This window comes from Cydia pomonella, chromosome 2, assembly GCF_033807575.1.
Source record: "Cydia pomonella isolate Wapato2018A chromosome 2, ilCydPomo1, whole genome shotgun sequence".
NCBI classification, from domain to species: Eukaryota; Metazoa; Arthropoda; class Insecta; order Lepidoptera; family Tortricidae; genus Cydia; species Cydia pomonella.
The window spans coordinates 20,489,275-20,510,190 of NC_084704.1; the positions used below are offsets into that span (position 1 = coordinate 20,489,275).

The 20,916-nt window shown below is 40.0% G+C and overlaps 1 protein-coding gene across 1 annotated transcript in view; it reads left to right on the top strand.

The window, feature by feature from the left end:
- Positions 1-387: 387 nt before the first annotated feature.
- LOC133534613 (nose resistant to fluoxetine protein 6-like) overlaps positions 388-20,916 on the top strand; it is a 66,959-nt gene continuing 46,430 nt past the window's right edge. The window contains exons 1-9 of the mRNA XM_061873812.1: positions 388-592; positions 770-1,118; positions 2,184-2,372; positions 3,967-4,046; positions 4,178-4,377; positions 13,335-13,449; positions 14,141-14,352; positions 15,651-15,841; positions 16,726-16,864. Of these exons, the coding sequence (XP_061729796.1) occupies positions 409-592; positions 770-1,118; positions 2,184-2,372; positions 3,967-4,046; positions 4,178-4,377; positions 13,335-13,449; positions 14,141-14,352; positions 15,651-15,841; positions 16,726-16,864 (1,659 nt within the window). The 5' untranslated portion in view covers positions 388-408. The remainder of the gene's footprint in view (positions 593-769; positions 1,119-2,183; positions 2,373-3,966; positions 4,047-4,177; positions 4,378-13,334; positions 13,450-14,140; positions 14,353-15,650; positions 15,842-16,725; positions 16,865-20,916) is intronic.

A 20,916-nucleotide genomic window follows, 5' to 3' on the forward strand; every position in this document is an offset into this window, starting at 1 on the left:
GGGTTAAGAAAAGGAATTATAAAAGAAAATGATACATTATCTACTACAGTTTTTGAGATTATAGAAACTTTCATTATGACCTTTGGGAATATATTACCTTAATTTTTATTATTATTTATTAAAATGTTTGATTGGAAAAAAATATACTTGTATATATTATACATATTTTATCTCAAGTGTATAAGTAAATACCAAAGGAGACATGATGGGAAGAGGGAGTACTTATGTTTCGTTGGATTAATTTTAAAATTTATATCAATCAATTTTTATTTCATTAACTACTGACTACGGAACCCTTCTAAAAATATTTATTTTATCGATATTATTAAAACTTATCACTTAATCAACACAATTAGTAAACAGAGCAAATAAAGGTATTATAATGTGCGGTTGTATTCGTTCTCAAAAATGGCAAAATTAATTTCTCTAATTATCTTCGTCATCTGTTTGTGTTCAGTGGGAGCTTATATTGAATTCGAAGTTTCTAGCCATGGATTTGATACGGAGCTGTATGAGAATGTGTTAGATGAAGAGCTATGTGAAGCGCAATTGAATTACTTACTAAGTAACAATACAATGTTGACAGCTGAATGTAAGTATGCGTTCACTTTTAACACCAACTCAAATTATAGTTAATTACAAATCATTTAAGTTAGTAAATATTTACTTAATTAGTATCTGAATGATATATCCAGTTTACACAGCTTTAGTGAGTTAACGGACAATAATATTTATCATTGTTAATATCAATATTTTTTTGTTTTTTTAGTTCTTGATGCAGGCATCAGACTTCCGAGAGGCATTCTACAAGGAAACTTTGTAGACCTCGGAAACTACCATCAGTGTCTAGCAATCAATGCAAACTTTGAGCCATCCGACATAGAGGGGAAGTATTGTATGATACATGTTCCAATTATTCAAGATGAGTTAAACTTACCAGCTTTGCGAGAATGGCCAGAAGAAGGTTCAGAGTGGCCCGTGGAATGGCCCGAGCTTCCGTGGCCTAAACTTTTATCATTTACAAGTCCACATAGTGATTTGTTCAGAAATCTACAAAAGGTACGAACAGAAGCAGTAAAGTACAGTCGTATGACTAGACCTGATATGGACTTAATGAGGTAAGTAGATATTATAATATATATACGTATTTATTCAATTGTTGTCATAGCGTTAAATTAGATCTTAGTTTTTGTTTCAATTTTGACTTTAATTGTTTTATAATAGAACACAGTTTGGATATTTATGTCATAGTTTGAATATTAGATAGTAGGTTACGCAAAAACTGTCGAATGAAATTTGACATACTGTCATAATATAAAATTGCAACCGGTATAAAATAAAAGATACCTTTTGTCCAGGGATTAAATTCCCTATGCAGTTAAAGTAGTGTTAAATTACTGCTGTGACGTAGCGACCCGAAGTGGATCTTGCTGTTAAATTAAAGTTAGATAAAACAGTACCCCTAGTGTAAATAAATTCGATTTCGAAACGTGACGTACGCGTTTGCGTTTAGTCTCATTTTGTATTGGATTTAGAAAGAGCGCGCCAAGCGGGTTGTTTTGGAAACTCAAAATCCTATACAAAATGAGACTTAACGCAAACGCGTTCGTCACGTTATGATGTCGATCAAATTTACACTAGGGGTACTATTTGGAATCCTGATTGTGCAATCCTATTTGTCAAACCTAAATTATTACCTACTCCTACGAATATATCTGTGGCCCTAGTGAAAAAGGGTACAAGTCTCTGGCAGTTTAGGTGTATAAGGGCATAAGTGTTACGTGGAACTTACACCCCTTTACAGCTGCGCTGCCAGAGACTTGTACCCTTTTTCACTAGGGCCACAGATATTTACCTACTAGTTTTTGTTCACTTCTTTAACCACGACTTCAAATGGTGCATTATTACCTATAATTGGAGCTGTATTTCACGATAATATTTTTAATTTTTCGTTTTGGTAACCAACTGCAGGCATTTGAAAATTGTGACATTAAACATTAGTTTTAAAACCGAGGATGACTTTATCGTTGTTAATACTCAAAACATTTCGAATTACTAACACCGTTTATTAGTTATTTCGAACAACAAAGTTAATATAACACATTATCAAACATAGTAGTAATATCAATTCATATATATTAATTTTCTAGAATACCTTTGAATAACTAGTACTCAATCCACAGGGTATCAGAAGATAGCTTCCTGGCCGATCAAGTCTTCAAACTAGCAGTATGCCTTCCTAAAGTTTGCACACCAAAGCAATTCATCGACACTGTTTTTATAAACACCACTAGCGTTGGTTTAAAACTCACGGAAGAATTTTGCAGACTAAGAAATGATAAACCGTTTGTACCCGTTGATTATGCTGCTATGTGAGTAATAAACAAATTACGAAATTAACTTAGTAAATTACAAAAGGTAATAGTCATTTTAACGTAGACTAACATTAAATATAAATATGATTACCTGTTACATAAATACTTATATATGATGAGGATCATGGCCTATGGCCTTTGGACCAGTGTTACCGGTTGTTCAGTTACGCCTTAATAATATACTTTCTGTATTCACTGTGGCAACACCATGTCACAGTTGACATTCAAATATTCAAAAATTTAACTGTTGCCCTGTCATACAGTTGACAGAGCCAGTGTGTCACGAACCTACCACTAGATCACATCGTTCCGCTATTCTCGTTATTATTTTCGCGTTGACCCAAAGCACTACTACCAGTAACATTATTAGCATATATTTAGTATCAGTGTTGTGTAGCCGAAGGACGCCGTGCACATCCGTGAAGTGGAAAATCCGAGGTCTAAGTTGGATGACTCAAGGTAACGGTTCTAAGCTTACTTCTAGCTTGCGACAAAGGACAGCCGGAATCGCCACCAGCGGTCTTCAGCGGCGACCGACGATTTCACTCCACAACTCCCGGACTGGAAGGTAACTTCGCCCTACACTGTTCTTTTACACTCAAGCTCAACTCAGTAATTTAATTTTATCGCAACACAACTTTCTTGCTCAACCGACCCCTAAATTTCATTCCCTATCGCCCCTTTTTTTCGACATACAGTCCACTCTTTCGCTAGTGAACACCGGTTTAAACGCATAAAATAGTAACGTATAAGTAGGTAGGTAAAAGTTTAGCAGTTTACATCATTAACAAAATAGGAAACTTAAAGATGTTTAAGGAATCATCCTCTTTGCGTTTTTTTTTGTACTGCTATGTCATAATTATATTGAAATCATCATGACTGTCTTGGACAAACCACATTATATTTCTTGACTATCTGTCTAGTCTCCTGACTAGTCCTGAGACCCAGAACAACCAGTTTTGTTTTTGAATTTCGAACTCTTACTCTATAAAATTCATAATCATAATCATAATCATAATCATAATCATAATCATAATAATTTATTGATAATATAAAATTACATGTCAGGGTTACAGTATGTAACTACAATATTATACAATGTTAAACTATAGGTTTAACTTTAACTTTATTAATTACATTTTATATAGCTGCTTGTGGTCGTAGAACGTCTGCTCGAGAAGCCATTTTTTAAGCTTCGATTTAAAAAGTGACGCACTTGGTGCTGCTATAATTTCCCGCGGTAGATGATTGTACATCTTACGACCCATGACGTGGGTGAGTTTTTTAGATTTCGCAAGTCTGCGAGGCTCTAGCGGCACCCTTCCGGCGCGGGCGCTGCGGGTCGCGTATCTTCGCGGGGGTTCGATAATGGGGTTCGCGTCCAATTCTTCGCGCACGTTAATTGCCATATGCAGTATCAAAAGTGAAGGCAGCGTTAATATGCCCAGCGACTTGAAGAGTGGTTGATTCAAAATAGATTGTGGAATATGTACAATAATTTGTATTCATGTATTTTGTCTCATGAGGCTAGGACTGCACTAGCAAGCTCGCATTATTATTTTTATTAAAGTATATTTTTATTATATTTCAGAGGAGTTTTCGGCTTCATAATCCTTATTACCATCCTTTCTACACTCTACGATCTATATTTTACCGCGATATGCAAGGAAGGTACGTAGTAGTAGTAGTTTTATTTCCGTTTTATTAACTAAGGATGTGCAGTGGCAAACATTAAAGTATTTTTCTATTCGCGGCCAAAATTATTTAACACAAATACGAGCGTCCATTTGTTAAATTTTTAGGTTCAAAAAAAGCGAATACTCTTGGAAAATCGTTCTCTGTCTATACGAATACTCGCCGCTTGCTGACTTTCAACTCTGGGCCTGGAACTTTAGAAAGCCTGGATGGAATCAGATCCTTAGCCATGATGTGGGTCATCATAGGCCACACGTATTCTACGAATAGGAGAGCGCACTTTTTTAATCCTCTAGACATGTTTAAGGTATGTTTGTTAAGATACTTATTCAAAAGAGTATTGCTTACTGTAAAGTGAGCTTATTGAGAACCATGGAGCTAATTGGAAAAGAAATTTTATAAGTTTTGAACCCATGAATTTCATATCATGGCCGTGGTGAAAATGTAGATCTTCGTCGTAGAGTTCGTTAATCTAATGTAGGTAATATTGGCAAGTGGCTACCATGATGCCGCGGAATTCACACAAGTGCTTAATTTTTTTAAAGTGTATTATTGCTGGAAAATCAGTGCAATTGAGCCTCGTCTTACTTGTAAACAGATTTTGGTTCGTGGTAAGATAAGGCTTCTTAAAATGTACATACCTAATAGTACACATTCTCGGGAGTTTTTTAAGCTATATGACATAATTTTATTAATTTTTGGCTTTTATTTTGCATTAGGTATTGACTGTTTTTTAAAGTGGGGCTTTTAGAGACGATTTTTGGGGTTATTTGGTTTCAAGTACCAAATACCCACCTTGTAAACCTTTCTATGAAGGTAGGTTGCCCATGCTTTCTTTTAAACAGGATAGTGCTGCGAAATATAGGTATAAGTACTTACATATCATAGATACTCTAGGGATCAAAATCTACTGTACACATCATGTAGGGGAAGGCCGGGTAATCACGAACGCTGGGTAAGCGCGAACGCAGCCGTTTCACTATGTTAGAGAGAGATAACATAATCTCACTCATCGCCATCTTAGAACTACTGCCAAGTGACTAGCGGAGCGTTACGGGTGCACACAGGATTAAAGTTAAAACTAATTCAAATATTTGCTTACTTTTGTTGCACTTTTCCCATAAATGAAACACATTGTAATTTATAAATAATAAGAGTTCTAACACGACATTTATTTGCATAAATAATTAGTAATTCAGGATTCAATTACGAGAATTAAATACGGCCAAACATGTCTTAAAATAATATATTTTTTGTTTTATTACCTTGGTGGGTATAGGCGACTGAATTGAGTGGGTCAATTACGAACTCGGCATAGCCCTATATAGAACAAAAACGGGCTCTTTAATTTGTTACTTAAAATTAAAAGTAATTCTCCATTTGAATTTAAAACTTTAATTCGCCACCTTAAAAAAAGTGACCCTCCATTTTGCGTTTGTTTCAAATGGACCTATAAAAAGCGTACAGACGGGCGATCATCCTCACTTGGTTAACGTTGTGATTATTGCCGGGCAATATGTACGTCACTTCCTAGCGTATATCTCTTATTGCAGGAGCCGCTTTGCAACTAATCCCAAAGAATTGGCGTAGGCACTAGTTTTGATGAAAGCGCCTGTCATCTGACCTTCAAACCCAGAGGGGAAGCTAGGCCGTTTTGGGATTAGTCCGGGCTCCTCACGATGTTTTCCTTCACCGAAAAACGACTGATAAATACCAAATGATATAAGTATCGTACATAAGTCCCGAAAACCTCATTGGTACGGTATGGTTCAACAAGCTGAGGTTTCAAACCGCGACCTCCGGATTGAAAGTCGCACGGTCTTACCGCTAGGTTACCAACGGTTTAATTATTAAATTTTGTGATATTTTTGTCCCGAAAATTATTTCAATATTATGGTTACACTATTCTTTATTCCTTAGGTGGTTGTTTCTTAAGCGTCTTAAATAAGTCTGATCACGTTTAAAACAACACAAGCTTCAAAATTCAGTCAAAACCAGTGCGAGACCCAATCGATCCAACTACGAGTTATTTGGGAACGCCTCTTAAGAATTTTTTTACTAGTTGTTAACGCGAGGAATGCCGAAGGACCAGAGGAAAAGCGCAGTCCAAGAAATACAGAGGGACTATGGCTATGAGAAAACTAAAAATGAGAATAAAATTAAAAAGATGTTAATTATGAGGCCGACCGTACCTGGGTATAGATTCCGATTTGTTAACGGCGGCCGCCGTATTTAATTTTTTGGTTCGTTCTTCTCTCTCCTTACTCCTTCACACTCACGTTTATCACTCTCGTTTATAATAATTATTTCATCGTATTATTTTATTCATATTATCAGGAAAAAAATATTGATTTTTCACTTCATTGACGTTGTCCATCAACTGGCATGTATTTAAATTTTTAGCTTCTTTATTTTGCGTTTAAGTAGGTCGGCAAAAAGGCGGGTGATATGAGAATAAAAATGAGGTTGAATAGAGTAGATAGTATGAAAGAAAAGCGAGCGAGATGGATGAATATGAATGATAATGAATGAAAAAGGGCGCGAACATTTCCCCCCGACCTTAAAGGGTTCCTTTAAAGGAAAGAAAAACTAAATATAATAAATAATAACCCTTATCATCAAATTAAACGAACATTCACAATAATATAGCGAAATAATGAACTAAAGAAAAAGTATTATTCTAACGAAGTATACTCCTATTAATTATTGGTTAGGCAGAGGGCATAATCGCACGACAGGACGGACGAAACTTCCTTTATTTGTCCTGACAGTGACAACGCGGGTTGAGCCGTCCTTCGAAGGATGTACTGCCTCTACGACGCCTAAAGGCCATGAAAATGGCGGCGCATTATCTACTTTTATGACAACCACTGTGCCAGTTACGATAGGAACTGATGGCGTGGTCCATTTAGCTCGAGACTGCAACTGATGCAGATATTCTGCACGCCAACGTTGCCAGAAGGACTGCACTATCTTATCCAGAAGTGCATGTCGGTCACGCAAATTACATGACTCGACCAATGGAGCAGGTAAGGACAACAGCGGAGCAGTGTTGAGGAAATGAGCCGGGGTGAGAGCTGAAGGCTCAGCGGGATCATTACTCAGAGCTGTCAGTGGTCGCGAATTTACAAGGGCCTCTATCTGCGCAAGCGTAGTCAGAAGCTCCTCATATGACAGTATTTGCGTACCGATTACCTTGAAAAGGTGATTTTTTACTATTTTCACCATGCTTTCCCATGCGCCTCCGAAGTGTGGAGAAGCGGGAGGAATGAATTTCCAATCAATGCGGTTCTCCGCGAGCTCCATCTCCAAATGTGGACGATGACCGTCTAAAAACTTGTAGAGGTCACGCATGTAAGAGTTGGCACCAGTAAAATTAGTCCCATTGTCCGAATATATGCATTGTACGGGGCCTGTTGTAATAATGTCCTATAATATTTATTTATAAAAAAAAAAAAAAGCAGCCAAAAAATTGGCGGTACTCAATTCCGTCGCTATCTCGATATGAAGGCAGCGCGTCGTGAGGCAAGTGAAAATGCATAACCAAGCCTTGCGACTCTTGACTCCTCTGCCTCGAGTAGGAGTGTACTGCAAGGGACCTGCATAATCACACCCCGTATGTGTAAACGGTTTATTCACTTGATTCACGCGACAGCTCGGTAGGTCTGCCATGAGCGGGAGAGACGATTGTGGATTCGCTCTGAAACACGTGTTGCATTTGGCAACGCGGTCGCGAATGACACGACGAGCCGACAGTATCCAATACTGAAGCCTAAGTATAGTCATTAATGACTCAGGACCAGCGTGCAAATGCTTTCTGTGGAAATAGTCGACGATCATATTGACTACATGATCACGTCGTGGAAGCACAATTGGGTGTTTCTGCGAATATTTCATGTCAGCATTTGACAGCCTGCCTCCAACACGAATCAGCCCGTCTTTATCTAAGAATGGTTTAAGCTTTTGCAAGGCAAGTGAGCAATACCTTTTGCTCTTTATTTTATCAATGTCGTCGCTAAAGTGTTCACTTTGCAACGATGAAATAATTTTACCCTCAGCGAACTCTAGGTCATTTCGGGAAAGTGCTGAGAAGCGCGGTTTCGGTTTAAGAATGCGGTACACGTATACTACGATGCGCAATAATCGAGACCACGACGATATTCGCTGAGCGAGTGAATAAAGTGGTGACTCTGACACATCCGTAGTTGCAGCGTGTGCAAGAGGCTTAAGCTCCGGCACTTCACCGATGGACTCTCGATCGAGCTCCCTTAAAGGCCATTCCGATGGATGCTTGGAAGCCCAAGCCGGTCCCGTGAACCACAAAGGATAGTCCACAAGCTTAGAAGGCGTCAGGCCACGGGACAAGCAATCCGCGGGATTTTCTAAGCCCGCCACATGATGGAAGCAGTTGGCCGGAATAGCTTCGATAATCTTAACTACCCGGTTGGCAACAAACGTTTGCCAGCGGTGGGGGGATGACTGAATCCAGCAGAGAGCAACTTTCGAGTCTGTAAACGCGTAGACCTCGTTAATGTTATAACGAGGTTCGAAGTTATCTTGCACCTTCCGCATGAGCTTTGCCAGGAGGACCGCAGCACACAGTTCCAATCTCGCGACGGAGACTGTTTTAAGGGGACAGACCTTCGACTTGGAACACACCAGCCGAACTGCCACTTCGTCTCCCTTTAGAACCTGAAGGTATACGACGCCTCCATATGCACGCTCGGATGCATCACCGAAGCCTAAAAGGTTTATAGTACAACCCTGTGCTACTCCAAGATGGCGCGGTATTTGGATTCCATTGAGCTTTGGCAACTCCGAACAGAATCGTTCCCATAAATCCACAATATGGGGTGGGGGAGTCTCATCCCAGTCGCGTTTGATCAAGCAAAGCTCCTGGATGAGGAGTTTTGCGTATAAGACAACTGGAGCTACTAAGCCCACGTTATCCCATAGACGTGCCACTGCGGACAAGATCGTCCTTTTAGTGCACGTTGAGTCTGGCTCTGTCACCTTGAAATGAAAGTAATCACCAGGAGACCCCTGGGTCGATTTCAATGTCTACGGAAGCCCGATGCGAAGCAGGTATTTCGCGTAGCACGGCGTCTGAATTGCAGGTCCATTTCACAAGATCAAATTGACCGCATTTGAATAAATCAATCAGCTCCTTAGCCGCGGCGATAGCAACAGACTCATCCTGCTGCTGCGAGTCATCTGACATAATGCTAAAGCATACGTCATCCATGTATGTACAAGAGGACGCGATCGCCGCTGCCGTTGGGTACTTATGCCCGTCGTCTGCAATTAGCTGACGGACGACGCGGAGCGCGTGATAGGGACTCGACTTCATACCAAAACACACGCGATTAAATTCGTATGTGGTAATGGGATCTGCCGGGCGGAATCTATATAAGATTCGTTGAAACTTGCGTTCCGCTTCGCGAACACCAATTTGTAATAACATTTGGCGACAATCGGCCGAAAGCGCTATTTTGAATAAGCGAAAGTTCAGAAGGATTGAAAACAAATCCCCTTGAAGATTGGGCCCTGAGTGCAAAACGTCATTCAGCGACAGACCTGTGCTTGTCTTGCTACTCGAATCCAGGACCATGCGCACTTTGGTCGTTGATTTGTCGTCGCGTATGACAGCATGGTGAGGAATTATGTATGCGACAGCTGGAGAGGCCTTCATGGAGATAGTTACCTCCGATATGTAACCCGCATGCAATATGCATGTGACGTATTCACGAATGATATCGTCATAGGCGGCACGTAACACACTCGATGACTCTAGCTTTCTTTCAAGGCAAAGAAAGCGCCTCTTAGCAGCAGAATGCGACTCTCCGAGCTTGAACACGTCATCTCGGAAAGGCAATGCGACAGTATATCTACCACTAGCGTCGCGCGTAGTGGTGGCGCGAAAATAATCCTCGCATTCAAGGTCATCTTGACTTTGAGCGGGCGGAGCGGATATTTCCTCAAGTTCCCAAAACCTTTTGAGAAGGTTGTCTGTGGAGTCTTGAACAGAAGTACAACATGCCGAAGTATATTTACGCGGTGACTGTAAAGCAGGGACCGAACCCATTAAAATATACCCCAATACTGTCTGAATAGCCGGTGGCAGATAGTCCACATCGCTTTTAACAATGTGCGGCAGTAACAAATGTGGAAATATAGTTGCACCCACCAGTACATCAATTGCGACGGGCGTATCCAACGTGTCGTCAGCCAAAGGGAGGCCATGAACATGTGTGAGGGTTGACATGTCCACCGGCACTGATGGCAGATCGTCGGTGATGCGATCGACCACAAAACTCGAAACATCAAAGTTGACGTTTTCGTCGAATCGCGAAAATATTTTAATATCTGCGTTACCCTTAACAATTTTTTTAGTTTTTCCAATGCCAAATACAGCGCTTGGCTTTTTATCAAAATTCAAACCTAAGCGCTTACAACACTCCTCAGTAATGAAGTTACTTTGTGACGCGGTGTCAAGTAAACATTTGACGACTTGCGTGCCACCCTTATTATCGCGGACGATAACCTTTGCGGTGGACAGCAAAACCGTATCACACGAAGATGTTGAGTTTTGTTTTGACATGTTATTGTTAGAGGCCGCTAGTGCTTGAGTCACGATAGACGTGTTACAAGATGTGCTTTCCGGCGGCGGTGAAGACGACTTAGCTACGGCGCTCGCAGATGCACTTGACACATCAGACGTCGTAGCTCTTTCATCCTTGTCTTTGTCAAAATGCAACAGAGTATGATGCTTTTGATGACAAACTCGACATTTCACCTCGGAATTGCACTCGCGGGTGCGGTGTTTGATACTTAGGCAGTTAACACATGCCTTAAGCTCTTTAGCGCGTTTGAAGCGTTCAGAAGGCGTTAAACTGTTGAGGGACGGACATTTAAATAAATGTTCATGAACAATATTGTCACAAATACATTTAGTAGTGCTCGCGCAAGCAACATAACTTTGTAGTTTTGGTGCGGCACTACGCGGTTGAGACGACTTAACACCTTTTTCGCGCGATGGATTTGCTGCGGCGGAGACGACGACGGTGCTTGGTTGCACATTTTGATAAATCCTAAACTGACTCTTCATAAAATCTGTCAAATTGCGGAAGGTAGGCAATTTCGTATCTCGGTGTAACATTTCAAATGCTCGAAGAGTGTCCTGGTCTAGCTTCTTTAATGCCATATGAAGGAGCATGAAATCGCATAAATCATCGAGCTTAAACGACTTAAGCGCATTCGCAGCTGTGACAAACTTATCGATGAATGTTTGAAAATTAGACGAGGAAGCGGGACCATTAATCTTTAAATTGAGCATTTGATCCATGTAGGTCGAGGCAAGAGTGCGCTTGTCTTGAAATCTGTCAATTAGACTATCGATGATAAGCTGATAGTTTTCAGCGCTCGGAGTTATACCCGCGATGACGGCTTGAGCTTTTGGTGACAATTTCCCAATAAGATAGAAGAGCTTCTCTTCATCAGTAAGCGACAGATTTTCGTGCACTCTGGATTTAAAACTAGCGTAGAAAAGCGGCCAGTTCCGTATATCTCCATCGAACGCTACCAGTTCCATCGTTGGCAAAGAAGGTCTGGCTCTCTCCACTATAGAAGGCAGCGAAGAGGCCGGCGGTGCGGCTGGTTGCAGCCGCTTAACCACTCTCCTGATGCGGCAGTACAAATCTTCGAAGGCTATAATCGGCTGATAATTAGGGACAGCAGCCGCCCTAGCTCTTAGCAACGTGCGATTATACTCATTAACCACCTCTTTGAACTCTGAGCGGAGTTCGTCGATAGTGTCAGCAGCATCAAGGAAACTCTCGCGACTGGCTACATCGGTATCGACAACTAGCGATTTTTTGTAAATACCCTGGACGAGTTCAAAGAAGATATTGCGTTTTGCTTCAAGCATCGACAGCTCGTCTTCATAATACGCGCTGTCGACGCTTTCGATATTTCTTGTATCTTTCGCCATAATGCAGGAGACGGGTTAAGTAGTTTAATTTTATTTATGCGGTAAAACAATTTATGTTCCTATGAATAAGGATTAACTCTTATAAACGTATACCTAAATTGCGGGTGCGATTAAGAAATTATATTTAGGTAATTAATTTATAAGGGCGGCGAATAGTAATACTCATATAAATAAATACCTAAACTGCGGGAGCGATTAATATAGAATAATTTAGGTAATATTTATAAGGGCGGTGCGGTGCGGGAAGAGAACGATTAGCAATGAATGTATGAGGAGAGAAGGAAAAGAAAAGAGAATCCGGCTCGAAGGACCAGAAATGTTAACGCGAGGAATGCCGAAGGACCAGAGGAAAAGCGCAGTCCAAGAAATATAGAGGGACTATGGCTATGAGAAAACTAAAAATGAGAATAAAATTAAAAAGATGTTAATTATGAGGCCGACCGTACCTGGGTATAGATTCCGATTTGTTAACGGCGGCCGCCGTATTTAATTTTTTGGTTCGTTCTTCTCTCTCCTTACTCCTTCACACTCACGTTTATCACTCTCGTTTATAATAATTATTTCATCGTATTATTTTATTCATATTATCAGGAAAAAAATATTGATTTTTCACTTCATTGACGTTGTCCATCAACTGGCATGTATTTAAATTTTTAGCTTCTTTATTTTGCGTTTAAGTAGGTCGGCAAAAAGGCGGGTGATATGAGAATAAAAATGAGGTTGAATAGAGTAGATAGTATGAAAGAAAAGCGAGCGAGATGGATGAATATGAATGATAATGAATGAAAAAGGGCGCGAACACTAGTTCTGTGTTAATAATTCAAACATGTGTAGTACAAATGAGTACAATGATAGAGAAAGATGCGTTTTATCCATTAAAAATATAAAACATTTATTAATGACATAAAATTTAAAGTTATTGATGTTTTACTCCAAAAATTGTACCGAATAGCCCTAGTTTACGGTATGGTTTTTATGTGACCAACAATTGCTAACAGGACGGTTTTGCAACGGCACATATTTAAATTCAGTTCAATGTGTACTACTGGTTCATAGTTAACTACCCTACCCTACCGCTTTAGATTAATATATTCAATATATAATGATATTTTTACGCTCCCAAACAGTATGTTATCCTAATAAGACCAAATGATATACAATAACAAAGCATGCAAGTCAGAAAAAGTTTATTAAATAAACTATACATAAAAAATTTACTTTTTACTGCTTGTTATATGTTTGTAAAATCATTTCTAAACAGAGCTTATTTACAGTGGATGACTTCATTCTCGGCAATATGGATTGTGGCAGCTCCTATCACAGTCGACACCTTCTTCTTGCTAAGTGGACTGCTGATTGTGTATACCTCTGTTGGAAAGATAAGTCCAAGTTAGTGTTAATATGTACATTATTCAACATTAAATAGACAACTTTTTCTAATTCTTTATAAATATAATAAAATGACAAAATACTTTATTTACAATAACAATATACATAATGGATATATACAGATGATAACTGTAACTAGCTTATATCTAAAATAGGCCCTTGAGGCATTGTACCAAGGATGCTGGCGGCATTTCCTCGTTGTATCGCAATACTGATACGTTGTGCGAGGAAACCGCCAGCTTTTCAGTCACCATTTACGTCAACCAGACGTTTCGCGATTTCTCCAAAAAAATTGTGCGCGTTGGGACCCCATGGATCTAGAGTTTCAACGCCAAATTACTCTCTACCGAGGCTCTTATATTTATTACGTTTCAAAATTTCGGCGCTTTCCGCCGCTGTGCCCGCTTTCACATTATTATTTTAATATAATTGAATTATATCAAAGGAAACATTTCGAAACATTAGCAGGTAATAGTAGTTACTTTGATTAGGTACTATCATTATCATTTTTACACAACAAACAAACCATTTAAAAGTGAACTTTACTGATTTTTACAGTTAGAATTTTCCCATATTTCGGTGTAAATATTTGACATGAAACAGAGTCAATACGTGTTAAAAAAAGATTATTTACATCAAATCACTCTTTCGCCAGTGATGTGACTATTGCCGTGAATTTTATTTGTTTCAGAGAATCTCTTTAAAAAGATACATCTATTCTATCTTCATCGTTTATTGCGAATGTTTCCCATTTTGGCAACCGCTGTGTTTCTTCAAGCGTCGTTATTCAACCATCTTTCTGACGGCCCGGAGTGGTTCATCATAGTCGATAAAGTAGAACGGTGTAGGACGTACTGGTGGTCTACCCTCACCTACGTGCAGAATTATGTAACACAAACATGGGTAAGTAGCTTGGAATAGCATACAGTATGGAGTTACAAAAATATTGATTTACACAGTTATGAATTGACCCTTATATCTATACCTATATTTGTCGCAGGGATATGATCAAAACAGAAATTTGGCCAAATCTCTAAGGGATATGATCAAGTCACGCAGAATGTTATTTTGTGATTTGACAAAATCCCTGAGTACCGATTTGATCAAATCTCTTGACCATTTTCCTGCGACAGCTATACCACGTGACAGTAGTGACTTTATCATATCACTTGTCTAGTGAATTTATAAAACAAGTTTATTTTTCGAGCTTAGTTAGCTAAACAAAAATTTGAGTTAAATAGGGCTATGAGTTAAGCGGTAGATCTTAGTCATTTCATAACTGTCAAAAATCAATACTTACCTTACTCCAACTATAATTATTTCTTAAGGTGACGCTCTGACGCTTGGATGGCGACTGCAGCTGCATTACTGTTGCGACTTTCTTGCTGCGGCCTTGACGCGGGCCCTGTCACTGTAAATTTTCTTTATAAAATTAGTGACCATTGAACGTTTTAATGCGGCAGTAATGCGACGACAAACGTCACTCATTTTACGAAGGTAAAAGGCGCCCGCGTCAGGGCCGCAGCAGTAATGTCGCGACAGTAATGTTGCTGCCATCCGTACCTCACCTTTACCAACAGACACATTCATACATTGAAATTATAACAAGGTAGCTTTCAGCGCGACTGTAGTAGCGCCACTGCTGCGGCGTTGCTGATGCATCTTTGACTGTGTTAGATACGAGTACCTATCGCTGTAAATTTCATTAATAAAATTACTTTCTGTTGTAGCCGCATCAATTACAACATACGACACTAATACTACAACAGCAACGCTGCTACAGTCACCATCCGAGTGTAACCTTAAAAGTTCATTTAAAACCAACCGGTCTGGCCTACTTCTGGTACTTGCCTAGTGGGTAGTGAGTGACCCAGCCCATGAAACCGATGGTCCTGGGTTCGAATCCCGGTAAGGGCATTTATTTGTGTGACGAACACAGATATTTGTTCCTGAGTAATTTTTGTATGTAAAGATGTATTTGTCTATATAAGTATGTATATCGTCGCCTTGTACCCATAGTATAAGCTTTTCTTAGTTTGGTGCTAGGTCGATCTGTGTAAGATTGTGCCCAAATATTTATACCTCTTTATTAATTTAAAACACCGTAAACATGGCTTTGATAACACTTGCAAAATAAATACAAATTTAAATGTTGATTGTAAAATTATTTGTAATTTGATTAAGAAAGTTTTATATTTCAGTGTGTTGGCCATACTTGGTACCTTGCTGTTGACGTGCAGCTGCATATACTTTCACCTTTAGTTTTATTCTGGGTGCTTGGCAAAAGAAGATCGGCTTGGATTGCATTAACTTTTGTCATGTTGGTCGTCATGGTGGTATCGACAACGTATAACTATTTAAACAAGTTCCCGGCGGCATCGTTTGTACCAACGTAAGTTAGTCGCTATGTGCACGACTGTCACGCCACCTATCATCCGCAAATCCTGTGGAAAACGTCAAATCACTACATCTTATAAAACCTCCCCTAAACTCAAAAACTACACCATGCACTTCGCACGTAGCCAATAGTTTTAATCTGATTCAAAATTTCTAGATACACTCATAATAAGCATACAATTTATACTCGCAAGTCCCTGCGTATACGTAGAAATACTTTTCAAACTGAATATATGAACCCGCCATAAATATCATTGTTACATAATTATTTTTATAAACATAAAACAGTTGCTGGTGTGACGAGCACGACCACGCTCATGATATAATATTAAAGGATTTCTTACATTTAGGTTAACGGACTTTAAAAAATCGACGGCTGGAGCCTTCTTGCCACTTCATAATCATAAAAATTCTCAATAAAAAAAAATACAAAAATATGATTTTATACCACTGTTGCCTTACAACAAAGATAATTTGCTAATAATTAATACTATCAAAGAGAATTTGAAATAAAGGTGGATTGTCAAAGTAAATTTTGTAGCTACAGTAAAGTTTCTTTGACAATCCACCTCTATTTCAAATTATCTTTGGTACTATCAGATTGTGCTCTTAGTTTACTTTATAAAACGCTACGGTTAAAGCGCCATCTATATGATATATGCTACACTATTAAGCAAACCTATACAATTATAAATATATTTTGATTATAACGCCATCTCTCAAATACAGTCTATACTAATATCTACAGAAGTTATTGGTACTGCAAATTGATACAGTAGTCTACGATATACAAAAAAGATGGCGCTATTAGCAATACTAACTGTATCAGTTTGACTAATAGAAGCTAGATGGCATTTTTATCAAATGTTTTGTTTTCAGGATATCAGCAGAAGATTCCAACCACTATTCACGATACTATTATATAAACACTCTAACGAGATGCTCGCCTTTCTTCGTTGGCATGTTGTTTGGCTATCTTCTTAATATTTTCAAAAGCAAAGAAGTTCACATGGCTAGAGTAAGGATAATATACAAATTGTTTATACACTTTATACACAGAAAGCTCGTGAGATACCCGTAGGGTTTAATACAGGTAGTAAATCATATCAAGAGATTAACCTAATTAATCTACAATAAATGTATAAAAAACGAACATTTCTTCTTTAGTTATACCTATCTAATACACGGTAGGTAAAGAAGGATATAAGGTGCTTTGGGGTAATTCCACCAGGATTTTTGATGAGATGACTTGACGTTTGTACTTTCGGTAATTACTTGGAGTTGGTACGTTGTATTTGAAATCTCAGTCTACTTTTGTGGTTACCAGTAATCGACCTTATAAACTACATAAAAAAATATCTAAAATACGATCGAGTTATGGAAATACTGTTATTCAAAAACGTGATAATACTTTTTTCGCACAGGGGATATTTCGGAATATAGCGGGGTTATTCTGGATGCTATTGAAAAATAGGTTTTCGTGAATTTACCCCATTCCCTATTTTGTTTTGATTTCGTTTGTAATAACGATAATTTGAGATTTTTCAATCTCTGTATTCCGAAATAACCCCACAAACGCAATGAGGTTCTCAAAATTTTGCCGCAAGGAATTATTAAATCTACATATATAAAGCCCGACCAGAAATATATGATCATTGTCAAGAGGGCGCTTTTATTATCATGTCGAGGGCTTCAGGCCAAAGGGGCGTATACGCAAAAATGCCATTTTTCGTTTTTAACGGCATCGTATTCGTCTTGTAACAATACGTAAGCACAATTTTTTTCATAATTTTATCATAACAATTAGTTAATTAAATAATTAAAAAATCATTTGGCGTATAACAGACAGTCATAATTTTATGTCGTTCCAAAAAGCCGTACTGAAGGCGTATAAGTGATATTTTCATTTAGTCCCCAATATGCATCGGAGTATAAAGGCGTACGTACATACTTCTCTCACGTGACAGTGCGAACCACGAAATAGTGTCACGCTATATAGGCGTACATACATACGACCATAAACTTTTACCAACTATCCTCAAAGTGCGTCGCGGCAAAGAGGCGTATGAACATACGACCGTACAAAAATTACGTTGGCCTTCAAATAATGCCGGGCCAAAGGGGCGCGGAGACAGCGTCCTTGATTGCCGCATATTGCTATCCCTTTCTGTCAAGCGGGTAAGCGCACTAGGGCCGCCTGTCTCTCAGTCAGTGTCTAGTGCGTTACAGTATGGTGTGCATCTCGTGCGAATAATAATGAAGTGGAGCGCTCTGATGCTGATGGCTCTGCCCTGGGCATTCAAGAATGACGTGGGCGGCTATCTCCTCTGCCTCCATGTACGCTCTGCAGAGGGGGCTATCTGTAACACGTAGGGTTAGTAGGTGTTTGTTTAGCGGGGCGTGGCTGGTTATGGCCCCAGTCAAAAGCCGGAGCTGTGGCCTCTTCAGCTGTCTCAGCCTCCTCAACAAACCGGGGTCGATTGTCGGGAGGGCTTCCTTCGCCTGCCTGCACGTGCCTAGGTTAGACCAGGACTGTTGGTGTTTTACCTTGGTGTTGTGTCGCAGCATGTTCCGGAGCCAGGCATAAGGCAGAGGTATAATTGGCTCCAGTCCTGCCACCCTCAGTTCCGAATCTCCTCTCGCCAATATGTCGGCCGCATCGTTCCCTCGCGAGTTGCTGTGTCCCTTGATCCACTGCAGAGTTACTCTGGTGGTGGTGCTTTCCTCTGACAGAGCGTTGTGGCATTCGTAGATTAGCCCTGAGGTCAAAGTATAACTTTGCAGAGCTTGTAGTACTGACCGACTATCAGAGTGTATGCGGGTGGGGTAGTCCAATACTTTCCTTGAGGCGATTGCGTGTGCTGCCATTATGATGCCCACACATTCTGCCTGGATGATTGTGTTTTGGGCACCTTGTGGTGTTGAGATATGTTTAGGTCCTCTGAGAATACTCCAGTGCCAGTGCCTGACCTTGTTTTTGATCCATCCGTGAAGATTCTCAGCTGTCTTGGGTTGAGTCCTTCACGAGGTTCTTCGTGTAACTGTATCTTGTATTTCTTGTCGAAGACGAATTGTCTGGGTATCCTGTCAGTCACCGCTTCTATTAGCGGTTCCTTACCTATCGCCTCGTAGAGAATCTCGGTGTTTGGTACCCTAGGTGGTCTCCAGAGATTAGATTTTTTGAGACGTACCGCCGTAGCTAGCGCTTCCTGTTGTATAAAGAGGTGCAGCGGCGGCAGGCCCAGTAAGGCTTCCAGGGCCGCGGTTGGTATTGTCCTCATGCAGCCCGTGGTCGCCATACAGGCCAACCTCTGGAGTCGTTGTAGTTTAGCTTCAACTATGGATAGTTTGGTGCGTGGCCATCAAACTATCGCACCGTAGCTTATTATTGGTCATATGGCTGCCTGGTAAAGCCATAGTTATTTTTGGGGTTAGCTCCCAGGTTCTACCCACCATTCTACGACATTGCCAGAATACGACTGTGGCTTTTTCAATTTTGCCGTTTAGGTGATTGCTCTAATTCAATTTGCTGTCATTACCCCTAAATACCTTACCTCCGTAGATGGTTGGAGTTCTGTGTCGAACAGTTTGGGAAGGCGGAAGTTTCCCAAGTTGCGTTTGTTAGTGAACATAACCAGCTCAGTTTTGTTGGGATTGACTGAGAGTTCGGGTAACATCGCATAACGTACCTGCATGATTGCCGCTCGTCAGTATCACTATGTCGTCAGCATAGCCGATTGTGTAATAGTGATTATTGTTTAGTGTGGTGATCATGTCATTCACCACAAGCTTCCATAGTAGTGGCGATAGGACTCCTCCTTGGGGGCATCCTTTTGCCATTAATGCCTGCTGTGTTTCGCCCGTCCCGAGTTTGATGGTTCGTTGGCTCAACATGTTGTTTATCCATTCTGTCATAACTGCATTCGCGCCATGTCTTACCAGTGCTGCTGAACCTGGTCCTGTCGAAAGCCCCTTCTATATCTATGAAGGTTCCTAAGCACATGGATCTGTTTTTGATCGCCGCCTCAATTTTATTTACTACTGCATGAAGTGCCGATTCTGTAGATTTGCCAGGGCTGTAGGCATGTTGGTTGGGATGCAAGGGCACATGAATTAGCACCCACTCTCTAAGGTACCTGTCACACAACCACTCTAATGTGTTCAACATGAAAGAGGTCAGGCTGATGGGCCTGAAGGATTTGGGGTCCGAGTAGTCGCTTTTACCTGGTTTCGGTATGAAGATAACTTTGACCTCCCTCCATTGATTCGGCACGTACCTGTGAGCCAGACAGGCGCGCAGAACGATGGTCAGCTTCAGAGTGAGATGATTCCCGACCCATTTAAGTAGCGCAGGGAAGATCCCATCCATTCCTAGAGATTTGAAGGAGTCAAAGCTGTTTAAGGCCCACTGCGTGCGCTGCGGGCCACTCGTCCTCCGTCGGGGTGGTTGTAATTCTTAAGTGTAACATTCCTCTGTTATAATTTGATGGAGACGTAAGTGGGTTAAGTTGTTAGCTAAACTACTTTTAGGTTTATTAGTACAGAAGATTTAATATTGCTGCTTTTTATGAAATGACGATAAATGATGTCGTATTTAATTGTTTAGAAGTTTTGATTAATATTTTATTGTTTAAGATAGTTATAATTTTGTTATCAGTGGTACCATTAAAGAAGGAGTAATGTTTATTGTCTGAATACAAGTTTTGATACGTTTTAACCCTTTGTTTTAGTTAATGCACTCTAAGTTTAATCGTTTGATTGTTTCTTGACTGCTTTTTTAGTAAAGCTGTCATTGTGTTGTCTTAGCAATTTCCATGCATCCTTTACTACCGATTTCAATTCTTTTGGCATGATTGCCTTTTGAAACAATTCTTCTTATCGTGTGGGTTGTAAGATTGATGTACCTTAAAAACCCTGGTGTTAGAGTTATTGAGCCGCCAAAGGCCTCTGACATGGCTCTCATGACGAGCACCACCGGATAGATTGCAGCCGGGACCAACGACTTTACACCGTACCTTCCGAAGCACAGAATCATTTTACTTTTCGGACAATCAGGTGATTCAGCCTGCA